Consider the following 18,046-nt stretch of genomic DNA (forward strand, 5'->3'; position numbering starts at 1 on the left):
AGCTCCAGGGTGATACATTTAGATCTTCACTAAAACTTGTTCTCTTTACTTTTTTTAGGTTCCCATATTACTTTTCTGTTGCTGTGCTAAAACACCACAACCAAAAGTGACTTATAGAAACACTTTATTTTGGCTTATTATTCCAGAGTATCAGAGTCCATTATGATGAGAAAGGCATGGTAGTAGGCAGGCATAGCAAACAGAACAAGAAGCTGAAAGTGCACATCCTCAACTGAAAGCTTTAAACTCTCAAGGCCCACCCCAGTGACAGACTACCTTCAGCAAGTCTATACTTCCTAAACCTCCCCAAACAGTGCTACCAACTGGGTTCAAATATCTGAGCCTATAAAGGAGAGTCTTATTCAAAATACTATAATCCCTACAATCTCAGACATTCACGTGGCCTCATGTAGCCTCAGAGAGAGGCAATAGAGTACAAATGGTCAGATGCACAGTCCCTCGAGAACACTGCCCGGGGTTAAATCCTGGACTTTGCTACTTATTGTGTGACATCTTGCATATATCTAATCTCTGTCTTCCTCAATTTCCTTACCTGGACAAGGGTTACATAGATTTATGCAGGTGAAATGCTTAGACCAAAACCTTACACACTGAATATATGTAAATAGTTACATTGATTCATTAGATCCTGTACTGTGAATAAGGCCTCCCTTTAGTATTATTCCTTTTTTTTCTTTTTTTTTAATTTATTTTTTACATTCCAATCTCAGTTCCCCCTCCCTTCTCTCGTCCCGTCCCCCTCACTTCACCCACCACCTCCCATCAGCTACTTGAGAAGGGTAAGGCCTCCCCTAGAAAGTTTAAGTCTGTCCCATCATGTCATTGAGGCAAGACCAAGGTACCTCTCCATACCCCATACTCCTGTACTAGGCTGAGCAAGATCTCTCTCCATATAGAATAAGCTCCACTAAGTCAGTTTGTACATTAGAATTAGATATTGGACCCACTGCCAATGACCTCATATATTGTCCCAGCAACACCATTGTCACCTATATTAAGGGAGTCTAGTTTGTTCTTATGCAGATTCCCCACTTGTCAGACCTGAGTCAGTGATCTCTCACTAGCTCGGGCCAGCTGATCTGTGGTTTTCCCCATCATGGTCTTGACTTATGTGATCATATTTTTTCTCCCCCCTCACTTCAACTGTACTCCAGGAACTTGGCCAATGGTTAGTTATGGATTTCTACATCTGCTTATTATGACACTATCATCAAAATTCATAGGCTGACAAAGTGAACAGGGCATCCGATATACTTCTATAAATAATACAGACAATTGTCATTGCTCTTGGTCATCCAACTGGGCTTGGTTTAAGAACCCATTGCTGAAGACTCTCCACAGTTTGGTCAAGAGAAATCAAGTGGATACCAACCTACAACCTCCTTTCCTGGTAAATATCTTTCATCATGCCAGAGGTGCTAGACAAGCTATTGAGGGATAGCGACAAGTCATCAAAAATCTTACCTAGCTGTGAACTCTGGGCTTTAATAACAACTGCTGGTAAGATGTGCCCATTGATGCAATAATGGCATAAATGCTATGTTAGAAACCAACTGCTTTCTGCTTGGATTTATGGTCACTCCATGGAAAGGAACTTATAGCTGGTATTATAAATCTAGCCAAGAACCAAATGGCTGGGAAGATGATATACCTTCGGGGAAGCCTTACTTACGTTATTCTACTCAATAGAGATAGCATCAATCTGCCTTCTAAATTCTTAACCTTATATTCATAGATTAGTACAGCATTCACCCCTCATTAGATATGATACTTATTACAGTGGATATCAGTTAACACAGAGACTCATAGTTAGTCAAATTCCAGAGTGTGTGACTGTTGAGTGCCCATATTCAAATGGGACATCTCTAAATCATATTCCCCCAAGGTGAACATCATAGAAGAGGGAATAGAAAGATTTTAAGAGTGACGCTGATGTGAAAATGTATCTGGACATGACAGTCATTGAACTCATGAACTTTCAGCAGCTGTGGCTGCCTGCATAAGACCTACACAAGATCAAGCCAATCACATGACAGTATGGATGGGGGAAGGGTTCATGAGGACCATACACAGATGAGAGCTGTTGGCAGTTGATGGCTGCTAAGGGAAAAACAGGTGTGGTTGTTGTTGTTGCTGTTTTGTTTTCAGGAGTGTGGCCCATGGTTGGTTGTCCATGATCCAATTGTTCATGTGTTTCTGGGCAGCTCTAATTAGAGTCAGTGGGTTACAATTTTTTTAAATGAAGAGGATATGAGGTTGAAAGGTGGCTGTGTGTTGGGGTTCTGGGAGAATTAGAGGGAATGAATATGGCTAAAATACTTTATGTACATGTATAACATTCTTTTTTAAAGTTTATTTTATCATTTTAAATTATGAGTATGTGTATGAATCTGTGGCATTGGATCCCTGGGACTGGAGTTGCAGGTAGTTGTAAGTCACCTGATGTAGACTCTGGGAATCAAACTTGGGTCCTCTGCTAAAGCAATAACACTCTAACCACTAAACCATGTATTCAGCCCCATATATTACATTCTTAAAGGATGGATAAATAAAGTTGAATTTTTAAATTGTCATAGTTTGAAATCTAGCCTACACTACCTCCGAATGTGATCTTACTGGGAGAGAGAACCTCTAAAGAGGTTCCCAATCACAAACAAAAACAAGTTCATTACAGTGAGAAGCTACATGATTAATGTTCTTATAAAAGGGGGAATTTTGGATATAGAGACAAACATTGAAATGATGAGAAGTTCAGGGAGAAAATGGTGCTCTTCAAGCCAAGATAAGGGGTCTAGCAAAGACCTCCCCATTACAAGCCTTCAGAAGAAACCAGCCATACCAGCACCTTGACTTTGAACTTATAGCCCAGAACTGTAGAGTAAGTTCCTGCCATTTAAGGCACCCAGGGGTGGGTCTTCATTGCAGCATTCTAGGGATCTGATAGAGGTAGTTACAGCAACAAGTCTCTATCTCCAGGGAGCATACAGTGTGACCAGAGACATGTGTTATTCCACAGAACTCTGATTGAAAGAATAGAATTTCACTAATGCCTTAAACAGACCAGCCAGAGAGGACAAAATACCCACCAAAATTCAGACAGGAACATCAGGAGGGTCCCTCATCTCCTGCTTCTGTTCCTCTCTCCCCTGTCCTCCCTGCAACCCTTCCTCCTGTTCTTCAGCTTCCTACATTCTGGTTTTCCATGCTTCCCCAATGCAGCTAGCAATAAATATGATCCCAAGTAGCATTAGGCTTGTGCATAAAAGATAAAAGCCACCTGTGGGCTGGGGATGTAGCTTAGTTGGCAGAGTGCTTGACTAGCATGCACAAAGTCCTCAGTTCCATCCGAAGCACTAAGTAAAACCACTGTGGTGCACATCTGTAATCTCAGTGCTTAGGAGGTGGAGATAGGAGGAGCAGAGGGTCAGTGTCATTAGCAAGTTTGAGGCCAGCCTGAATTCGTTATATACAACTCTATGTCAAGAAACAAAACAAGAAACAGAGATACAAACCACTAGAAACAAACTTCATTGTCTTGTGTCTTAGTTGGGGTTTTCAATTGCTGTGAAGATACACCATGGGGTAGTATTTAAGCATCTGTACTGGCCTGTCCTTGAGGTTCTGACAGGATATACCTTCAGTTGTTGCCACTAATAGCACCACCTGTACCTATCACTATGTTCCCCTTTAAAAGGGCCCTGCCCACCTCCCATCCTTCTCTCTTTCTTTCTGTCCCTCTTTTTATATGTCTGTCCCCCTCCCTCTCACTCAACTCACTTTCTGCCTCTTTCCTATTGCCCACTGCTCCTATCCCTGGAGGCCAGTCTCCCCGTCCCTTTCCCATTTTTATGAACCCTTTCCCTAATAAGAAGTCCTTCTGCTTGAACTCTGACACATGATGTTTTTCTCTCATGTGCTACTTTTTAAAATTTACAACACCATGACCATAGCAACTCTTATAAAGGACAAACATTTAATTCGGGGTGACTTACATTTTCAGAGGTTTACTCCATTATCATCATGGTGCACCATGGTGGCATGAAGGCAGACATGGTGCTGGAGACCAAGCAGAGATTCCAACATCTTGATGTGTAGGCAACAGAAAATGGTCTATCTCACTGAGCATGGCTCAAGCATGTATGAGACCTGACTTCAAAGCCCTCCTCCACAGTGACACACTTCCTCCAACAAAGCCACACCTCCTAAAAGGTACCACTCTGTTAAGAGCAGTTTCCTACCAGCCTGGTCCCACAACCACGACAGTCCCAAATAACACAGAGAGATACTGTACTAATTATGAATCTGTTGGCCTGTTACTAGTATTTCTTATTGGCTAGCTCTGTCTAAATATTAACCCATTTCTATCGATCTAAGTGTTCCCATGTGGTCTTGGCTAGCTGGGAATGCCAGCCCTGCATCTCCTTTGCCTGCTACATCTCTGCAGAGAAGAGAGCGATTTCCTGTTTGTCCCTGCTTATATTCTGATTCTGTCCAGCTATGCCACTTCCTGCCTGTCTAAACAGACATCCAGACCTCTATGGTTAGCTAGTGGCAGTATCTGCCATGCTACATCACTTCCTGCATGGCCAACCGGTGTTTTATTCATCAACCAATAAGACAAACATATATACAGAAGAACATTCCGCATCACCACTCCCTTTAGGGTCCCATTTTCTTTCAAACCACCACATGTTGCTCTGTAGTTTTAACTTCTTAATTAGGAGTCTATCACTCCCTCCTCCCCTGTGACCAAAATGACACAGACATAGTGATTCCACTGTAGCTACATGTATGGGATGAGGGAAGAGAACATTACTAAGAATATCGGGCAGATAATTTGAGCCAACTGTTACCAGAGCCAAGTAATCAAAGACATGGGGCTGACAAACTGCACAGCACAAGGCTGACAGCTCTAGGAAACCATCCTGTTAACAATGGCATCTTCTAGTCAGAGTCAGAGTGGCCTCTTCTGCTTCCAAGGAGGCAGGAAAGTGTTGTGGTTATGGTAGTGGGGCCTTGAATCAGAGACTCATGGGTTCTAATCTGACGTGTCTGTCATGTGATCTTGAGAATGTCACCTGCCCCTCAGCTTCCCTTAGAAAAAGGAGATGAGGCCTAAATGTGCACTGCATAACAGTAGAAATATACAATAAACACAAATGTCCTACCCTGGTGGTGTTTGATGCCTCCTTTGTTTGATTTGCTTTCTCCTCCAGGCTGAGTTCTCTGAGCTGAACCTGGCTGCTTATGTTACTGGAGGCTGTATGGTAGACATGCAAGTTGTGAGAAATGGCACCAAAATTGTGAGGTAAGTAGACCCGAGACACAGAAGCCATCTGAGAAGTGTATATAAGAAATTTCACAGAGACACCTCCACCCCAGCCAACCTGCTGCATGTGGCTACTCTTAGGGACCACATGCATGTCCCTGTGCTAAATGACTCCCACAGAGTCCCAGATGCCCCTGTAACAGAAATTATTAATGACACACACACATACGGGAAGCAACTGTGATGTCCAGGAGGAAGACTTGTGGCAAAAGGTGTGTGTTCTGGTTGTGGGATTCTGTTGCTCTCTGGCTTATATATGCTTGTGGCAAGAGCACCATGCAGCCAGAGCCTGCCAGTCTACATGAACTGGTACGTGTGAGAGCAGCCTGTCCATAGTGTAAAGGCTTAGCAGAAAGAACAAAACTCCAGTGGCACAGCAGACTAAGCATTCAGAGTGAAGCCCTGGTTATCAGATTTTCCAGAAAACTGTGTAGGATGTGTACTGTGCTGGAGAGGAAGTGAGGGAATTATTTGGAAGGCAGAAATGACAAATACATGTTCACAGAAGAAAAAAGAATCACATAAGGCCAGTCCTGTGTGGCTGGGAAAGAGATGCACAGGCCAATGTGTGAGGATCTGAGTGAGTAAGGGATGATGCTCAGATCTGGACAAGAAGGAATAAGAAGTGAAAAGGAAAGAAGAGAATTGTGTGGGTAGCAGAATCCTTGCAGATATTACTTAAAATGGGCCATACTTTAAAAGGGTAGATACATGATCCAATGTAATTGGTGTCTTTGTAAGAAAAAATGTTGGACTAGATATGGTATCACAGGCATATAATCCCAGCAACTAGAGGTTGAGGCAGGAGGACCTGGTGTTCTACACAGCAAGTTCTAGGTCAGCCTAAGCTATATAGCTGCATCAAAAATAGTGACTAGAGATACAAAGAAAGTTCTGTGTGATGATGGAGGCCAAAACTGAAGTGATACATCTGCAAGAAGTGCCAAGTGTCTCCTGCAATGATGGGTGCTAAGAAATGGGCAAAAGATATGTTCTCTCTCAGAAGGAACCAGAGCTCCTGACACTTTGATTTTGGACATCTGACCTCTATCTATAACTGTGAGAGGATAGAGTTCTCTTTTCTTTCTGTCTTTCTTTTTGGTTTTTGAGATAGGATTTCTCAGTGTAGCTTTGGAGCCTGTCCTAGAACTCACTCTGTAGACCAGGCTGACCTTGAACTCACAGAGATCCACCTGCTTCTGCCTTCTGAGTGCTGGGATTAAAGGCATGAGCCGCCACCACCCTGCTGAGGATACAGTTAAGTGAGTATATAATTTTATGTTGGCTCACATCCATAGCTGTCCTTAGCCACCTGTGGCCCACCAATTGGATGGGACTATAACACTGAAAGTTTCCACAACTTTCCAAAACAGTGCCACCATCTAGGGACCGAGCATTCAAACACAAGAGCCTGTGGGCCTGGAAAGGTGTCACAGTCTCCTGCAAGCAGCCTCAGACTTTTTAGAAAGTACTCACTCATCAGGAAGCTACTGCTTGATTGACACTGTGACCTGCAGGTAGAAAGCCATGGAACCATGACAAGCCCTAGCTGAGCTCTCCCAAGTTAGAGTATTGAGCTGTTCTCTTGCTTGTGGTATCTTCTTTCAGAGACACTTAGGTGGCATATTGGAAATGCCAAAAAGCACTTTGTACCGTGGCCATGGTTCATTTTACATGTCAGTAGGGCCTCTACCCAGATGGGCATCATCTCTGGGTGTGTCTGCAGAAATCTTGCTGGTAGACTGAGTAGAAGATGGGATCTCACTAATATGGGCAGGCACCATCTCATCCACACAGAGCCCAGCTGGAAGAGCACAAAAGGAAAAGCTGAGACTGTCTTCTGGACCTAAGGCACTCAAGTTCTCCCCGTTTCTGTCATCAGAACTGTCATGGTTTCACACTCTAGGACTGACACCAATGGTCTCTCAGTTCTTGGGCCTCAGTATGAGAATGACACTGTTGGCTCCCCTGCTTCTCAGAACTCCACACTCACTGAATCCCATCACTGGTTCTCAGATGGCATATTATGGGACTTCCCCATGGTCTTGTGCACTAGCCTCAGTAACATGGTTCTATTGGTCGGTATTATGTTGCTTCTGTTTTCATGGAGGACATGAGGTTCACATTCCAAAAGATGAGGGTGGTGGCAGAGCAAACCACTATTGGTCCTCTCCATCATCCATCTCTTCTATCCTGAGATAAAGCACTTAGATGATTTTCCACCACAATGACCCCCTCTCTACCTCGTAGTCTGGGCAGTGTGTGCAGCTGACAACACATGACCAGCCCTAGTCTATTGGACTGTCACCTTACCTTGGGACTCAAGGTAATACAACAGGACTTTCTCATGAGACTTTTTCTAGAGCTCTTGATTAATAGAAATGGTTTCTGCAGGGGCTGCTGAGCTGGTAGGGTAAATGCCTGGAGCTGCTGGTGTCTCCCTGTCTCCCTGTATGAATGACCTTCCAAAAGTGAAGCCAAAGCAAAGGAAATCACAGCCAAGAGAGACAGTGGCCTGGTGATGTTCCTCAAGGCTGGGTCCACACTCTTCCTCAGACTTAAGCCAAGAACAATTCCTTTTAGTTTAGCCAGCATGAACAGTACATACAAAATTCATGATTTTTTTATTCATTTAACAAACACTTTTATAGCGTTTCCTATGTGCTAGGCACTGTTCCAAGCACTTAACATATATTAACTTATTTTGTCCTTTCAACAACCCCATAAGGTGTGTGCTATTAAATCACAGTTTATAGATAAGAAGGTTGAACAACCAATGAGTTGTGTAATGGAATCCAGGTGCCCAGCCAGTGAGACATGGAGCTCAGCCAGTCTGACTCCAGAGCCTGTGTGTGGCTTCTCTGCCCTGATTGCCCCTCTTCACTAAGAAGGAGAGTGTTGCATAGAATTTTTTAAAGAGGTGTTAAGTTCCCCACTATGGACAGTATGTAAAAGGACAGTTCAACAACCATTTGGAAAAAAAACAAGGAAAGAATCCAAGAGTCTGACTTAGAGGCAGGGTATAGGGGAAAGGTCATTACCACTTACTGTGTCAAATGGGATATCTATTCCCACAACCCCATACGATGGACTAAAGGAATCAGGGACAGTAGAGCTTGGCAGTAGATAACCCTCTTCAGCCTGGATGAGGGCATTGTATGATGGTGGATAGTGCCTTCTCTGGAACATTTAATTCTAACAACTACTCACAGAGTTCAGTGAGGCATAAACAAGATGGTGTGGGCAAATCTCTCAGCTGTGTGTCTAGACCAGGATAACCCTTAAATGCTGCTAATTATTACCATAGTCCATTTTAGAGCAGAAGAAACCAAATTGCAGCAGCAGAGATTCCCTTGGAGGCAAGGAATTGTTTGTCTCATCAGACTTCTAGAGCCTGGCAGCACTTAAGTCTGAACCAGGCCTCTGATGCAATGCCAGATGCAGCCCCAGAACTCCCTGCTGTTCATTCTGTCTGGCTCATAGCACCTATCCTCACTCCTTCCACACCAGCTTGGGTAGACCCCAGATCTCTAGACAACAGAAAGCAGCAGGAATCTGAGATCTGAGTTAGTCAGCTCTCCATTATCATGACAAGATACCTAAGTTTAATCAATTTAAAGGGAGGCAAGCTTTACTTTGGCTGAAGTTCTAGCTGTTTCCATCTATGGTTGCTTGGCTTTATTGTTTTGGGGATGGTAGTATCCAGTAAATCTTTGTGGACACGTGACACGGAAGACATCACCACCTCAGGGTGCTTGTCAAACAAAGAGCAAGGATGAGAAGGAACCAGAATCCCAATGTCCTTCCATGGCACAATGCCAGTGACCTAACTTCCTCCACTAGGCGCCACCTCCTAAAGAACCCACCACCTCCCAACACCATGAAGGACTGGGGACCAAGCCATGAGCATGTGACCCAGGAACAAATCAGATCCAAACTCAAGCAAACTTTCTGCTGGGGCTGAGCAGGGACAGAACTCTATGGATTAGTCAAGTGCTGCTCTCACGCAAAGGTCAGACCTGGAAAGGTCAGACCTCAGAGCCCCCACTCCTCACCTAAACAGGCACTAATAGAGCATGCATGGCTTTTGTGAGCACAACATGAAATAGTGTATATGAAAGGTTTAGTTTACTTATTCCAAAAATGTTTGTCAAGGTCTCACTATGCTCTGGGCACCAATTCTGCAACTGAGAATTACATCAGAAATTGTATGAGGTGAGAGACAGAATTCACGTCATCTTGGCTTATTTAAATGAAAGAGTCCCTTGCAGAGGAATGTGTGGAGCTGAAGGAACAGAGAGGGGAAATGAATGCCATTACAGATAGAACATCCCAGTGTAAAAGCCCTAATCCTGAAACACTCCAAAATCCAAAACTTTAGAGTTCTTTTCATGACATCACCAATGGAAACTTCCACACTGTTCATAAAATTATGGAAGACTATTATAGTACATTACCCCATGGCTACTTATATAATGTGTATCTGAAATGCAAATGAATTTTGTGTTTGGACTTGAGTCCTGATTCTAAGATATGTAAATATGCAGTGCATGTAAATATATGTAAATATTCTAAATCCAAAAACATCTGAACTGTGAAAGGTTTTAGCAAAGCCTACCTGGTCGTCTTGCAGGTATGCCCTATGGTTGAGCAGAGGGTGTCAGCTGGAGTTGGGGGCTGGGACACAATGATGAGTCTAGGAGTCAGGAGGGCATCCAGGAGGTGATTGTGGGATTCAAAGGAGGCATGGAAAGGGGGAAATGGAGGCTGCAGCTGGTATTCTGTTGTATTAGGGATCAGAGAAAACAGAGGTCTGCTGGCAGCCTACCTGCTCTTCTGGCAGGTGTGGCCTGTCATTTTTCACCTTAGCTTTTGAGACAGACCTCATTAGCTGGTCATTTGACTAAGCAGACTGACCATAAATATCAGGGCATGCCACCATGCCTGGATATTTAAGTGGGTTTGAGAGATCAAAGTGGGGATCCCTCATGCTTGCGAAACAAGCCCTGCTTAACTGAGCTATATCCACAGCTTAGGTATTCTCCACTTTATGGCATCCTGGGAGGAATATCCTGGAATATCTGGGAAGTTCAAAGGCCTGGTCCTCCTGATGTGATTTTAGCATGCCCATGGCTCATATGTGCTCATATGGTCATATCGAAGTCATAAAGTAGTTCCAATTTTTTTTACATTTTTATTTTTACATATATTTATAGCTAAGAGCCCTTTCTACTTTTAGGAATAAGTTTATTTGTTTGTTCCTTGTAGGCAGTGTGTACAACTGTTGTTGATTATGTGCCCACTGTAGTACACCCTGCTTCTGTGTTTCAGTTCAAATGCTTGTTTTAGTGCACAAAATTACAAAAAGCAACTATAGGAAAATACCTCCAGACTAGTTGTGTAACATATGTGAAATGCAAATGAAGTTTGTGTTCAGAGCCATTAAATTCAAAAGCTGACTTAAGATGGAGTCTCTCAGTACAAGTTGCAGCCACTATTTTATACTGTATAGAACAATAGAAGAGGTCACAGTCTGATACCAACAGGTGGGCACTGGGGACAGATACTACTACCCTCTTCCTACTCTGCCTTCCAGTCTCTAGCTGGAACCATACTCCAGTAAAGCCATGTGAAGGCCAGAAGGCAGAACTGTCTTGATGCTGCCTGAAGGACCAGGCTTGCTGGGGCTCAGAGCAGGATGTGGAGGACTTGGGAAAGAAGGGAGTCAGTCTAGAGGAGTAAATTATGGACTCTTCCGTGGACAACCTTAGTACAGTCCCAAGGTCAGATTCTGATATCAGTTTATAAATTTTAGTTGATAGTTTAGTCATCAGTCTTTATAGCAATTAAATTGACAGCCCTTCTCAGACACAGACCAGAGGTGCATGGCCAACCAGCTTGAGGTGCTTGAAGCACTCATCTCCTAAGGAAATAAGCTAGCTCTATTTGGAAAGCAGGGAAGGGGTCAGCTTGGGGCATGTTGCAATCATGTTCTGTGGCTGGCAGGGCTCTTCTGAGCTCAGAGTGGAGCCTGGTTCCACCAAGCAGTGAGAAAAGGGGGCAGCTGTGTTCACCCAGACAGATAGAATTGGAACTCAGAATGAGAGACACCAAGAATGCAAAACACCCAAAGAAGCAGACATTAATGAAGCTCAGGCTAATTATGCAAGCCATCTGAGTCTGCAGCATTGGGTAATTCTAAATCACAGGCAGCCATTCAAACCACAGTGGTTGATAATGTGCATCAATCATTAGAAGGTCAGACCTCAGACGGTTGAGGGGGAACCAGAAGGTATCAGGAACAGCTTGGGGAAAACATCAAAGGTTCTCAGATCCCATTGCCCCCAAACCCCAGGACCCACCAAAGCAGACATTTGCTGGGAGGATGTGAGAGGCAGGAGAGAGATGCCTGGGTTTATCCTAGCTAGAAGGGGACAATTCATCAGATCATGAAGATTTAAGATTGCCTCTCAGAATTGTCTGTGCACAATTCCCACAGTTCAGATGGGACAACTCTGGCCCTGTGCAGGAAGGGAGAGTGATCCAAGCCCCCTACTGTTAAGAGCTGAAGCCAGTTAGTTCCCCACCTTCTCTGTACTCTATTCTGGGAACTGTAAATATTTCAGAGAGAGAAAGAGGGGGCGGGGGAAGCTGGTCTGGGGAAATGTTTTAGTGAGTAGGGTGTTCACCACACAAGGTGAGGAGTTCACATGGATTACCAGTTCAGGAGCCTAATCCAGGCCCTAGGAAGTGAAGACAGGATGGCTGGGGTTTGCTGGCCCATCAATCTTGCCAAATCAGCAAACTCTAAGCTCTGTGAGAAACTCTGTCCCCCAAAATAAAGTGGGCAGTGATTGAGGAAGACTCTGGTTCCCACATATACTGCATACACACTTATGCACATATACACACCTTGTATAACTCATGTTATTTCACACATATTTACTCTAAACCTTGAATTTTAAATTACAGATATTCATTCATTCCTGGAGTGAGTACTAAACATCAGGCAGGAGCTCCCAAGTGTAACACAGAACCCAGTTCCTACTTTCCCTTTAAGATGCCTGAATGTTGGGGAATTCTTATTCACACCTCCAAATCTATCTATACCCCTGGGCTTCCCTGTCCTCCATTCATTCACTACTAGAAATAGAGACGCAGTTGTGACGCAAACAGCCTACATGCTGACATTTAAGTTGTGGCTATGTATCCTAATAGCAGATTCTGGGGGCCAACTGGTTTATGAGGCAGACAAGCACAGACACTTCCCTCAAGAGTTGACTTAGGCAAAATAGAGAAAAATTAGAGTGAGCCCAGTGGCTCTGGAGGAAGGGTCTGGGCCTCTCATTCAGCTTTGTGTGGATCCTAAATTTCTTTATTCAATGTGGACACAGAGCCCAGGGCCTCATGCATTCAACCCAAGCACACTGTCAACTGAACTATACAAAGGTGCTGTCTGGGGCACCTTTGTATGTGCTGGCCACACTTCTTAAACACTTCTATAGTTAGGAAACCCCCTCACCCCCTTGTTCTCTTTCCAGTCTGCCACCAAATGTCCCCTGCTCGGTGAAAACTTGCCAGCCCATCAGCTCCCTGTTCTCTAGGCTCAATGACATTTTCTTCTCCTTTAGGCCTGTATATCCCTGCTCCAGATGATAGATGGATAGACATCTCTGGTTTTAGATAACACAAAATATACAAATGTAAGGTAGTTGTAGATGTAATATAGATATACATAAGGAATGTTGGAGTGGAAGTTGGTTTCCTGCACTATTTTCTAGAGCATAGATCTGGTAGGCAGATTTTCCCATCCATCACCTGTCTGGTTTTCAACACCATGTACTCAGAGGATGTGGAATGCACCTCCCCCATAAGCAGGTGTTCTTCTCATTGCCTGTCCTGTCCTGGGACAGACTCCTGGGGAATAGTTACCCCTTACTCTCCACATCTCCCCTAGCTTGAACTCTCCCTGAGCACCTCCTCAGAGACAGATTTTCTGAATTGTAACTCCAGCTCCTGGCACAGTGCCTGACTCGGCCAAAGTCAATCCATGACTAGCTGGCAATACCCACAAATGAGACTCTTGAAATTTTGTAAAGTGAACGATTCACCACTGAGAATATATGACTGAAGTTGGCACCAGGAGGGGAATTTGTGATAGAACACACTGCTTGACCTCTGACCTGGAGGGGACATGTAAGGAGTAGGTGTGTGTGTGTGTGTGTGTGTGTGTGTGTGTGTGTGTCCGCCGCTGGTCTTGTCCTGCTGCCGTGCCAGCCCCAATTAACACAGAGAGACTCTGTATTAGATATAATGCTGTTGGCCAGGTACTAGTTTCTTATCGGCTAGCTCTGTCTTAAGTATTAATCCATTTCTATTTATCTAGTATTACCACGTGGTCTTATCTTATCAGAGAGAGAGGCCGCCAGCATTCTGCTCTCTTGACGCCCCTTCCTACTTCCTAGAATCCTCCTTGTCTTCTAGTCCCGCCTATCTTGCTTTCCTATTGGCCAACAGTGCTTTATTCATTAACCAGTATGAGAAACATATTTACAGAATGACATCTCCCACCCGGGACATATGTTTTAGGTGCAGAGGCTAGCATACTTGCTCATTGTGAGGTTCAGCAAAGCAGTCTTGGAGGGAAGGAGGCCCCTTCCACCTCAGCCCTGACTGCTACACAGAGGCAATGTGAGCCTGGAAAGAAATGCCAGGCTGTCAGCTCCACCTCTCCAGCCAAGCATTGGGGAGCAGGTCTTCCAGCTCCCTGGGAGAGGAGAGAGCACCTAGTCCTGTGAAGGAGAGCAGTGTGGCTCCTGATCCCAGCATCACACAAACAGGATGGGAAAGACCCAGGGGACCTTCTGTCCAGAATCTGCCAAGCCTGCGCACTTTCCTACTGCCTTAGTGAATTTGTTACTCTTTTTTCGACTATTTCAAAATACCTGGCCAAAGCAACTTAAAATAAGGACAGTCTAGTTTGACTTTTACTACAAGGGAATTCAGTCCATCACGGTAGAGAAAGAAAATAGGATGGGGAAACTTTTAGCAATGGTAATTTATTAACTGCAACAAGAAAAATTAATTCAGGAAAGTTAAAGCAAGCAAACAGAGGTGGGGAGTGGCACTGTGGATCGTGCCTCCCTGAGCTTGCTTCCTAGTCTGTAAAGAGGAGATGATATGGCCAACTCTGCAGACTAGCTGATATGCTCAGAACAGAAGGTGTGTGTGTGTGTGTGTGTGTGTGTGTGTGTGTGTGTGTGTGTGTGTGTGTGTCCTTGATAAATTATCCAATAATGTTTGAGGTTGGGTTATATTAAAATGCAGTTTTTCTGGGATATTTCTTTGTTTTGCTGATCTCTAGTGTTTCAGTGTCATTTGGCCTGTTGGCTGATGTTTTAGAATAGATAATCTCACCTCACCTTCATAAAATTTCTCCTAATGGTCCTGCAGTACCTGACAGTGCTTTGAGCTCTTGGGGGAACTTGTCCTTCACAGAAGGAGACTGGCTTAGAGGTGAACCAGTGTCAAAAGGTAAATATAGGGTCTCCAAATGCCCTGATTTCATTTCTGTTACTGTGATAAAACACTCTGACAAACACACATGCACACACACACACACACACACACACACACAAACACAAGAGAAAGGGGGGGCTATTCAGCTTACAATTCCAGTTTATGATCTGTCATAGCAGGATAGTCATAGTAACTGGAACTTGAAGCTAGTCACATTCACGGCCAAGAGCAGAGAGAGAGGAATGCGTGCACGCGCACTTGCCTATGCTTGGCTAGATTTCTCCACTCATATATAGTCAGGACCCACTGACTAGGGAATGGTGGTCCCCACAGTGGGCTGTGTTTTCCCATAGGGATTAACTTAATTAAGGCAATGCCCCATAAGCCAACCCAATGTTGATAAACCCTCATTGAGACTCTCTTCCCAAGTGACTCTAGGTTGTGTCAAACTGGTAATTATATATGTAAGGCCAATGACAGAAGTTATACAGTATTACGCTTACCATACTCTAGTGTCCACAGATAAGCACAGGGAAAGCCTAAATTTAAGGAGATCCCATCGCTTGAACAAAGTACCAAAGAATTTAAATGCCCACTAATCCATAGCCCCTCCTATCCCTTCTCTATGCAGTAGCTAGATGGGCTCTTAGGAAACTATTATATATTCCAGCTGTATGTGTAAATCCCTTTGATATTTCCTTTCTGTCCCTTAGTGAAGAGCACATGGTGGCTGTGGCCTGCCAAGCCAAATGTGTGGTGGGATCTATTCCTTTCTGTCACCATCTCAGCATACTTGTCCCTTACTTGTCTTAATGGGTCTTCTTCCCTGGGGTCTTTGCACTTCCTCTCTGCTCTCTCCATCTGCCACACATCACTGCAGCTCATTCCTCTCTTCATTTTGGAGATGCTCAGATGTTGCCAGGCACCCCAAAGGGACTCCCTTCCTAACCAGGGCCTCTTTACCCAGCTCTTCTCCCTGTCCTGACAGCTCTCATCTCTGCTGTACAGTCTGCATGTCTCTATCTCTCTCTTCTAGTGCCAAAGCATCAGCTCCTAAAAGGCAGGTTTGGGATCTGTCTTGTGACTCATGCTATCCCTAATGCCCAGAACTTGGGCTGGTACCATCCTACTGAATGAACAACTTGTTCTGAAGGCCTGTATTTGAAAATTCCCTTAAATCCTCCTTCATCTGGTTAGAAGGTCCTTGAAGACAAAGGTCAAGTGGTGTTCCTCATTGCAGCACTCAGCTGCAGCCCACAGAACATCATGCTTCTTGAGACTTTTGACTTAGTGCCTGGTTTGAGCATTTCCCCTGGCTGGAAGTTCTAAGTGTAGTCTTTGTATGTATGTATATATGTACACTTGTGTATAAAGATGTATATATGTGCGTCTGTGTGTGCATATATGAGCACACATGCCTGTGGAGGACTGTTCTAGTTTGCTTTCTGTTGCTGTGATAAACATCATGGACAAAAACAACTTGAGGAAGCAGTCTAGTTGGCTTATACTGCCAGTTCTGCCTTAGTTAATATTTTTCAGACTGCAATAAAACAACGTGACCAAAAGCAACTTGGGGATGAAAGACTTTATACTTCCACATCATCAGCAAAGGGAGTCAGGGAAGAAACTCAGGGTAGGAACTGAAGCACAGGTTATGGAGGGGTGCTGCTTACTACCTGGTTCCTAGTGGCTTGCTCAGCCTGTTTGCTTAACAGCATCCAGGATCATTTGCCCAGGAGTGGCCCCACCCACAGTGAACTATACCCTCCCCAATGAATCATCAGTCAAGAAAATGAACCACAAGCTTGCCCACAGGCCAGTCTGGTGGGGGCATTCTCTCAACTGTGGTTTCCTCTTCCCAAATGACTCTAACCTGGGTCAAGTTGACATAAAACCAGCCAGGACTCTGTGCATGCTTAAGCTTGCTCTCTTCCAACTGAACCCTATTCCAGTCCTTATGTTCAGTTCTTACTGTTGCCATGCAATCCTGTGCACCAGATAGCTACATTCATCTCCTAGCTGAATCCCCAACAGCCTTTGGGGATTTCAGACTGGGGATTCCCCTCCAGTCACTGACCTCGCACTGCAGATAGGTTCCATGACTTGCCTGTGGCTTCCTAAAGAACACACAAGCTGGGACTTACATCAGAGCTGGCTTGTTCTAGTCTTACATGTTACATTCACATGTGACCAGCCAGGTTCTTGAGTTAACCCAGGGTCTCCACTTTCTGATCCTCTGCCGAATCCTGTGTTGTTACCGACATTGGGCAGGTTGGTGACTCTTTCTGTGTTTCAGTGTCCTAAGATACAAGTTCAAAATCATATTAGTATCTAACCTGAGGTATGGGGGAAAGAATGAGATGGGTTCCTCAGATAAAGCCCTAAGCATGGCGCCTGGAGTCTAATGTGGTCTCTGGAAGCCTTAGCTGCTCTCATGGCTCATTTTTCCCCAAAGCATTCAGACCCCCACCCCATTTCTTGTTTTGTTTTTGTTTTTTTCTTTAGTTTTTTAAAATACAAGGTTTTAATATATAGCTATGGTTGCCCTGTGACTTCCTAAGTAGATCAGGCTGGCTTTAAACTTAATCCTCCTGCCTCTGCCTCTGCCTCCTGAGGGCTGGGGCCCTCCTGGTAGGTGGGCTGTTGACTGCCCTGTCCTTGGGTCAGGGGTTCAGCAAGAGCTTTTCACTACTTATAGTACTGGAAGGTGGCTGTGCTGCAGTTTGGGGGTCATACTGCTTGTTCTGCACATGACAACTTGGCTCAGGTCCAGTTCCCTAAAGCAAGCTACAAAGTCAGCTTTCATTGCCACCCTCAGTGCTGGCAGAAAGCTAGCAAGATAAAGTCACTGTGTGGCTTACATTTGCCTCCTGTCTGCAGAGCTCCCTCTGCTTCCCATACACAGATCCCAGAGTGTACCCTGTCTTTTTTTCACCAAGTCCTTTATTCTCTCCTATACTTTACACCTGATATAAAGATGGCCAAAGAGACAGGTAGCCTTCAAAGGTTGTCCAGCTTATGTGCAAAGTCATTGAACACCATTAAGATGGGGCAGAATATGAACCATCTGCCTGTGTCTATTTTCCCCAATTAGTAGGAGCTTTGGGGATGTAGCTCCATGACCTCAAACTGGGGGACTCCTTTTCCTCAGCCTGTGAGAGTGCAGCCCATAAGAAG

At 44.5% G+C, this 18,046-nt stretch overlaps 1 protein-coding gene across 1 annotated transcript in view; it reads left to right on the plus strand.

Moving 5' to 3' along the window:
• Syn3 (synapsin III) overlaps positions 1–18,046 on the plus strand; it is a 320,810-nt gene that overhangs the window by 51,474 nt on the left and 251,290 nt on the right. The window contains exon 3 of the mRNA XM_051206238.1: positions 5,238–5,329. Coding sequence (XP_051062195.1) covers positions 5,238–5,329 — 92 coding nt within the window. The remainder of the gene's footprint in view (positions 1–5,237; positions 5,330–18,046) is intronic.

This window comes from Phodopus roborovskii, unplaced genomic scaffold, assembly GCF_943737965.1.
Source record: "Phodopus roborovskii unplaced genomic scaffold, PHOROB, whole genome shotgun sequence".
Classification (NCBI taxonomy): Eukaryota; Metazoa; Chordata; class Mammalia; order Rodentia; family Cricetidae; genus Phodopus; species Phodopus roborovskii.